The sequence below is a fragment of the Cynocephalus volans genome, chromosome 16, assembly GCF_027409185.1.
Source record: "Cynocephalus volans isolate mCynVol1 chromosome 16, mCynVol1.pri, whole genome shotgun sequence".
Classification (NCBI taxonomy): domain Eukaryota; kingdom Metazoa; phylum Chordata; class Mammalia; order Dermoptera; family Cynocephalidae; genus Cynocephalus; species Cynocephalus volans.
In genome coordinates this window covers 18,642,071-18,650,003 of record NC_084475.1, presented here as the reverse complement: position 1 = coordinate 18,650,003, position 7,933 = coordinate 18,642,071, and the positions used below count along the sequence as shown (strand labels likewise).

At 58.9% G+C, this 7,933-nt stretch overlaps 1 protein-coding gene across 2 annotated transcripts; it reads left to right on the top strand.

Annotated features, from left to right (window-relative positions):
- Positions 1 to 1,115: 1,115 nt before the first annotated feature.
- On the top strand, positions 1,116 to 7,372 carry LOC134364673 (uncharacterized). Of its 2 annotated transcripts, XM_063080709.1 has the most exons (7): positions 1,116 to 1,420; positions 3,055 to 3,138; positions 3,827 to 3,915; positions 4,448 to 4,633; positions 5,314 to 5,451; positions 5,652 to 5,844; positions 6,408 to 7,372. In XM_063080709.1, the coding sequence occupies exons 1-7, from the start codon at positions 1,219 to 1,221 to the stop codon at positions 6,689 to 6,691; spliced, it is 1,176 nt and encodes a 391-aa protein (XP_062936779.1). In that variant the 5' UTR covers positions 1,116 to 1,218; the 3' UTR covers positions 6,692 to 7,372. The 2 variants fall into 2 exon arrangements, with proteins under 2 accessions (XP_062936779.1, XP_062936778.1); XM_063080708.1 differs by lacking the exons at positions 1,116 to 1,420; positions 3,055 to 3,138; positions 3,827 to 3,915 and having other exon boundaries at positions 3,928 to 4,633.
- Positions 7,373 to 7,933: the final 561 nt, after the last annotated feature.

The window sequence follows — 7,933 nt, the reverse complement described above, 5'->3', positions numbered from 1 at the left end:
AACAGAATACCACAGACTGGATAATTTATAAAGAAAATAAGTTTATTTAGCTTACAGTTCTGGAGGCTGAGAAGTCCAAGAGCATGGTTCTGGCATCCGGCGAGGGCCCTCTTGCAGCATCGTGATGTGGCAGAGGACCAGAGCATGCATGTGAGCTCAGGTCTCACTAGGCCCATACTGGGGCCCCACCCCGATGACCTTATCTAACTCTAATTACCTTTCAAAGGCCATACCTCCAATCAAGATATGAATTTAAGTCAGATTTCCCACCCTTTTAAAACCATCTCAATGGCAACAAATTTCAACACATGAATTTTTGGGAGACACATTCAAGTCACAGCAGTGCCCTTCACCACTTCCCTATCTCCATGCAGGCAGCCCACCCTCGAGGACAGGGGTGTTTGCAGGAAGGGGCTCTCTATGTGCCCCTTTAACTCTGTCTCCCATTATACCCCATGAGGCCATATGCTCAGACCCAGTTGCAGCCATCTAGGTGTCCCCTACCCAGCATCTGACAATACCTGGCACATAGCAGGTGCTCAAGAAATCCATAATGAAACGAGTAATTGATTGGGAAACTACTTTTTAGGGGCAACGTAACACAGTGGTTCAGAGATGGAGTCTGGAGACAGGCGGCCCCGGCCCCGACCAGTTCTTTCCAACATGCCCTCAGGTATGTTCGTCAGCTTCTGGTGGCTCAGTCCCCATCTGTAAAACAGGGATAATAATGGCACTTGTCTCCTAGAGTTGTTGTAAGCCTTAACTGAGTTAACATTTGTAAAGCGCCTGGGCAGTGCCTGGTACACGGTTAGAGCCACGGGAGCGTCAGCTCCATAAAAGCCTGCCCGGCCTTGGTTTCCCCTTCAGTAAGCCGAACCCTCCTGATCCAGCATCGCGGGTTCGCGCAGCATCAGCCGCGACGAGGCGCGAACTACAACCCCCATCGTGCCGCGGGGGCCCGCCCGGGCTCGCGCATGCCCGCCTCTATGAAGCGCGAACTACAACTCCCAGCATGCTACGGAGCCCGCCCCGGCTCGTGCATGCCCACCTCTATGTAGCGCGAACTACAACTCCCAGCGTGCCGCGGGGCCCGCCCGGTCCAGGTCAGCAGCGACCGAAGTCCTGCAGCGCAGACTCTGCAGCTCCGGGCCGCCCTTTCCGGGAAGGAGAGGGGTCCGCAGCTCCTGTCGGGGTGAGGAGCCGGGCGCTGCCCCTGCCATGCTCCGTGGACTGGCCCGGGCCGCGGCCCCGGGACTCGGGGCCCTCTGGGCGCGGGGGTCTGGGAGCCGTGCAGGGGTCCCGGTCCACGTGGTGGATCTGCGCAGCGACACGGTGACCAGGCCCGGGCCGGCCATGAGGCGCGCCATGGCCGAGGCAGTCGTGGGGGACGACGACTACGGCGAGGACCCCACTGTCCGCGGTGAGCCCGGCGTACAGGCCCGGAGCGGGGGTCGCTGAGCTGACCCCCAGAGTGCTGTCCATGGTGCTGGCGGGGAGGGGTGGCCCGGGACTCAGGGGTGTGGCTCAGCGGGCACTTAATGAGCACCTGCCGCAGGCCAGGCCCTGTGCTCTGCGTGCCTGCTGCCCAGCCTGGCCCATCACCTGGGGCTTGTTGGAAATGCAGGTTCTCGGGCCCCTCTCAGGGCCTGCCGAGCCAGAATCTGCATTTTAACAGGATCGCCAGGTGATTTATGTGCACGTGGCATTATGAGCCCGCTGCCGCCTGAGATGGGTGTTACCCGTCTTGCAGAGGAGGGCCCTGAGATGCTGAGAGAGGCGCTCAAGGTCCCACACCTAGTAAACGGCAGAACCAAGTTTCTGGCTCTTAAACCCATAACTAGTCTCCTGCACCCACTGCCTTCCCCCATGAAGACAAACAGAAAGTCGATCCGGAAGAGAGGGTTCTCCACAGGCTGCACCTCCCAAGGGAATGTTTTCAAATACAGTGACCTCCCACCCCCACCCCGGGTTGAGTTGCAGCTATAGTGAGCCACTGTTACTGCTGGGGTGTGTGCAGCCCTCAGCTGGCACAGGGACAAACCACGACTCGACACTTGAACCCCGAGGGGCCTGTCCGTGGGGTCAAGTGGTCGTTGGGACTGATCATGCATCCAACAGACACCCACTGTTGCAGGAACTTAAAAGATGCTGAGCCCATGGCTCAGCGGGCAGCCTGCTGTGTAGATAAGTCACCACCATGTGGGTGGGGGAGGTGCTCCAGTTGACAGGGTCTATGGAGGGTGCCTTGGGAACCAGGGAATGCAGAGACGTGTGTGGATCACAGGGAAGAGGGACTTTGCAGAGGAGCCCCCCAGGATGAGTGGAAGCCCCCCAGGTAGGCAAGGGAGTGCTGGCTCACCAGGCAAAGGAACTTCAGAAGCATATGTGTACTGGTGAGAAAGGTGTTCAGGATACAGGTAGGAGGTGTGGCTGGAGTGTGGGGTACAGGGGCCACCCCATCCCTGGAGGGGGAGTCAGAGGCCAGATTATGCCAGCCTTGAATGTCATGCCAAGGACTTTGGACTTGATGCTACGGTCAGAGAAGGGGGCCCAGAGGGTTTTAAAGCAGGAGCCAGGAGCTCCACTCAGCCTCCAGCTGCACCCTCGGGTCCCCTCCAGCCCCCCCCCGCCACCCCACTGGGTCTCCCCTCCTGTGGGAGAGAGGAAGTCAGCAGAGAAACCGCAGGGCCCCGTCTGAGGGGGCTGATGGGAAAGGAAGACAGGTGTGGTCCGGGTGGGACAGGGGTTCAAGCCACAAGAGAGTTTCAGTAGGGGGGAGGTCAAGGAGGAAGGGGGTGCAGAGAGTTGACTGAAGGGCCTGTGGACCCGGATGTGTGGTTGCCAAGACCACAGACTGTGCAGCTGGCACACGGGCTCCAGCTCCAACGGCCAGTCACCTCAGCCTCAGGCCAGGTGCTCTCATCCAAAGGAACTGGCTCAGGACAGGCTCTGGCCTGTAACGAGCAGCACAAGGACAGCAGTTTGAGCGGTGCCAGGTGCCATGAGCGCACACTGATAGCACCTTCCCTGCCCGCCCACCTTCCTCTTCTTCAGAGCTGCAGGAAAAGGCTGCAGAGCTGCTCGGGGTGGAGCGGACTCTCTTTATGCCCACCAACACCATGGCCAACCTCATCTCTGGTGAGCGCGGGTGACTCTGTCTCCCGTCCGCGTCCTCAGTGCACACTTGGCCCCTCTGTGTGGGGGCTATGACATTCGTGGACAACGTTCCTGGCTTTCTGTTGGGTTCGACCCTTGGGGAGCCTGGGCAGGAGATGGGAAGGGCTGAGAGTGAGGTCAGCCTGTGTGTGCTCCTCCCCCACGACTCCTCCAAGGGTCTCCCTTGGCCACAGCTGGCTCTGGGTTCCTGTAGCCATGCCTTCCCTCACCCCTAGAGGCTTGTCCTTGCGGTTTCCCTACCCCCGCCTCAAATTTGCAAACTGTCCCTTTATTAAACACTCTTCCAGTTTCCCCGTGTGCATGTGCCATCTGTTTCCTGCCAGGCCTGGTGGGTGCTGGTGCCCTGGGCTGCTCATCCCCTGAGGGGCAGTGTCATGGTGGCCTCTCCCTGCAGGAGGTGTTCTGCAGGTGGGGCCTCAGGGCACAGCTGTACATGGCCCAGTGATTCACAGCGTGGCCATCCTAGATGTGTGTATTTAGTGGGACCGTTTCCAGCATATGCAGTAAGGTGTCTCAAAGGGGTGCTGGTTCCTAATAGGCATGAGGCACTTGTGAGCTAGCTGTGGCCCTGGGGCTCAAGCTGGGCAGGGACAGATGGGCCCCCTCAGACTCAATGCCAAGACCTACCCTCCTTCCCCGTGTGTCTCAGTGATGTGTCACTGCCGGCGCCGGGGCTCCCAGCTCCTCCTTGGGCAGGAGTGCCACCTCCACATCTACGAGCAGGGCGGGGTGGCTCAGGTAAGGACCGGCACTGCTCACCTGGGGCCCTGGGCATCTTCTACCCACCAGAGGGTGCTCAGGTGGCAACCTGCTTCCCAGGCACCAGGCTGGGACCTGCAGAGGGGAGAAAGGGAGAGCCACGGAAAAGCTGGCTGGGATGGTGGCCTCTCCAGGGGACGTGGGAAGGAGAGCTGGGCCCAGATTTGCCACATGGGGGCGGCAGCGGCTCAGGCTAGCCCCAGAGACTGGGCAAACCCCTGGGCCGGTGCTGCCCCCAAGTGGGCTCCCAGAGCACTCCAGCACTGGGGCGGGAGCCCGACAGCAACATCTCAGGAGAAAACATGTGGAGGGGGCCCAGCTCCCTCCTGGGCTGGGATGTCTGTGTCCAGATGCACAGAACAGGGGAGAGGCTCTAAGCCTCAGAGCTGGGCAGGAGCAGGCACAGGACTCAGGGGTCTGGCTCCCTACTCCAGAGGAGCCCTCCACTCCACAGAGAGGTGCCCCTGGACCCCATACCTACCTGATTCTTTGTCCCCTCCCCTACCTGAAGATCGCTGGGGTACACTCCCACCCCCTCCCGGACCTGCCCCACGGCACCCTGGACTTGGCTGAACTGAAGAGGATGATCACTCGTGGCCACGGGAGCCCCTATCACCTGGTCTGTGAGCTCATTTGCCTGGAGAACACACACAGCAGCTCAGGAGGCCGGGTCCTCCCCATCGACTACCTACGCCAGGTAGGCCCGGCCCCACAGCTATCCTGCTCCTGGCTTCCTGCGTGCACTGAAGCCCCATCCTGAGCTTTAGACTCCAATGCATGTCATGCACCATCAGTGGCCAGATGGTCATGGGAGGGACACATGTGTGGTCCTGGGCTGAAAATGTAATGGAAGTTGCTGCCCCAGGCTAGGGCCCCTAGTCCCTGGCTCACCCAAGCACAGAGCATCCCCCCACTGGCTGAGTCCCAGAGGGGAGATGTGCTGCCCAGAAAGGCTGTGGGAACCAGCACGGGTTGCGGTCACCAGCTCTGCCTGGTGCTCGCACCAGCATGCGTGGTAGGGGGCTGCAGTGTCAGGTTCTGCTGCTTGCTGTCACGAGGACTTAACCCTGTGTTCCTCATCTGCAGAAGGAGAGCAGTAGCATCTCCCTTGTGGAGCTGTCGTGAAGCTTAAATGAGATGAGACGTTTATGTCCCCGGCCCGCGGTGAATGCTGGATAAGCATGAGTTACGACACCTTCCATGGAGTGTGGCTCTGAGGCTCAGGCAGCACGTGACTGCTCGGGTCCCAAATAGCCAGAGCCCATCACCAAACCATGACTCCTCATGGAGCCAAGCCCAGGGCCCCCTGGAGACCATCCTCCCCCTATCCCTCCTTTGGCCTGGCCCCTCTGACTTCCACCTGCACCTTGCCCCCAGGTACACCTCCTGGCCGGGACCTACGGGGCCCGGGTCCACCTGGATGGGGCCCGGCTGATGAATGCAGCGGTAGCACTGGCTGTGCCCCCCGCCCGCATCGTGGAGCACTGCGATTCTGTGTCTCTCTGTTTCTCCAAGGTGGGGAATCTCCTGGGCTGGCCTCCCAGAGACAGGTGGGGTGGGGGTGCTCAGCAGGAGGCAAAGTGGATTCCTGGGCTCCTTTCCTGGCAGCTGGCCCTGGGCTGCCCTCTAACTCCTCCCCAGGCAGGGCTACAGCACCTGCCCCTTCTCAGCAGGATGCGCACCTGGGTCAGCAGGAGTCTCCCCTCTTCCTCCAGGGCCTGGGCGCACCAGTGGGGGCCCTGGTTGGGGGGCCCAAGGACTTCATTGAAGAAGCCTGGCGCCTCCGGAAAGCCCTGGGTGGAGGCATGCGTCAGGCAGGGGTGCTGGCCGCAGCTGCCCTGGTGGGACTGGCTGATGCGGAGGAGACGCTACTGAGGGACCACAGGAATGCCCAGAGATTCGCCAAAGGTGCCTGGACTGGTCCCTTTGCTCCCTCTGATTTGGGTCTGGGGCATGCCTGGTGGGTCCCCTGCAGCAGGGCCCAAATCCCCAGGAGGTCTGCACCCTTCGAGACTCTAGGACATTGACAGTTAGCTGCTAAGTCAAAGGGTGGGACCCAGGGTGCTGGATGCTTGAACAGCACCTGCTCAGTGCAGTGCCTGGTACTAGGACGCACTTGGCAGGTGTCAGCGATTACGATTCTGTGCAGAATCCCGCAGAGTATAGCTCCTAACCTGGGTCTTTCATCTGTTAATTGAGTCCTCACAACCCATGATGTCCCCACTTCACTGATGAGGAAACTGAGGTCCAGAGAGGTCAGTTGATTTGTCTAAGGCCACACGGCTAAGAAGTAGCAGGGTCAAGTCTGTGTGACTCTGGAGGAGGCCATGTCAAGACTCAGGGTCCTTACCCCCTGACCATCCCCAATACAGCTGGGCTGCTCCTCTGCCTTCCCCAGGTGACAGTGCTGGGTGGTGGGGGCAGTGGTGGGTTCCTGGGATCCAGTCCACTCACAACAGGACCTGACCCAGGACTCCAGGAACTGGCATCGCCCATGTGCTCCGTGGACCCCAGCGCCGTGGAGACCAACATGGTGATGGTGCGGGTGGACGGGCTGCCACCTGAGGAGCTATGCCGGCACCTGCAAACCGTGAGCGCAGATGAGGTGGCCCAGACTGGCCACGCGGTGCGCGTGCTGCTCTTTCCCTGGTCAGAGCAGTCCGTGCGTGCCGTGTGGCACCGCGACGTCTCGGCGCAGGATACTGAACTGGTGCTGGGGAAGTGGAAGTTTGTGCTGAGGCAGTTGGGGCCCTGAGTGTGGTGTGACTGGGGACCCTGTGCCCTGGCTGGGATAGAAGTGGGGAGTGGAGGCGTTCCAAGCAGGCAGGAGTGAGGAGGGGCAGGAAACCACGCACCCATTGTCCTTGGACCCCTTCACTTCCCATGACACGAGGCTGACGCCCTCTACCTGTGTTCATCAGCAAACCTTGAGTGCCGCCTGTGTGTGGGACAGGGCGCCCAAGGATGCAGGGGTCGGTAGGACACTGTGCCAGCCCTCTCACCACAGCCCGGGAGGCATCCAGGGCAGGGTCTCTGCTCCCAGTGCTGGACGAGCATTTGTTCAGGGCACATGGAAGGTGAGCGCCTCCTGAGCCCGGAGGAGCTCATGAGGAAGCCATGAGAGGACATCCGAAAGGCACCTGGGATTTGATGGCGTGGATTTTAACTGCCGTGGGAATGGGGGTTGGACTTTTTATCTTGTAGTCATCTAATACATATATTCCTTTTTTTAAAAAAGATGACAATTAAGGGGATCTCAACCCTTGACTTGATGTTGTCAGCACCAGGCTCTCCAAAGTGAGCTAACCAGCCATCCCTATATAGGGATCTGAACCCATGGCCTTGGTGTTATCAGCACCACACTCTCCCAAGTGAGCCATGGGCCAGACCTCATATATTCCTTTTTTAAAAATAAATTTTTCTGCTTACAAAGTAATATGTCTTCATTGTAGATAATTTGGGACTAGATTTCACTTTTAGCAACTCTTAGCCAGACTCTGTGGCTAAGAGCATCCCTCCTGCTGAGGTCAACTAGAAAACCTAGACAAGATATAGTTTTAAAAATCTGTTTGACAGTATTGCAGAGCCTGCAAGTCCATAGTGATTGTGAGGCTGAGACCTAGGAGAAGGAAACCAGGGAGGCAAGCCCAGCACCAGGGGTCACTTTCACCTAATCAGCTTTAGGAAGGCCAAGGAGCTGAGCAGAGCTCTTCACAGACACACGAGACTGAGGGGCAGAAGCTGAAGTTCAGGGTTGCTTACCCACTAGAAGTAAAGACAACTGGAAACAGACCAACCATCATGAGAAATGAAGCCCAGCTACAAGTCAGTATAATCCCTGACCAAGGTGACGGGGGGAGGCTAGTGCCTCTGGCATAGTGACCTGCCAGAAGTAAAGGTCAGTCCTCTGTGGGGGAAGATGACACCATCCAGAGCCTCCAGTTTTCTTTGCAGTTATGTGATGTTCCCACTCAATCAGAAATAACCAGGCATAGGA

What these genes read in the sequence shown, in the direction of transcription:
- LOC134364673 (XM_063080708.1), top strand. Translation starts at nt 4,055, where the DNA reads ATGGTGGCCTCTCCAGGGGACGTGGGAAGGAGAGCTGGGCCCAGATTT. An exon ending in TGTCTCTCTGTTTCTCCAAG is followed by an intron (nt 5,452 to 5,651) that starts GTGGGGAATCTC and finishes CTCTTCCTCCAG; the next exon opens with GGCCTGGGCGCACCAGTGGG. An exon ending in TGCCCAGAGATTCGCCAAAG is followed by an intron (nt 5,845 to 6,407) that starts GTGCCTGGACTG and finishes GACCTGACCCAG; the next exon opens with GACTCCAGGAACTGGCATCG.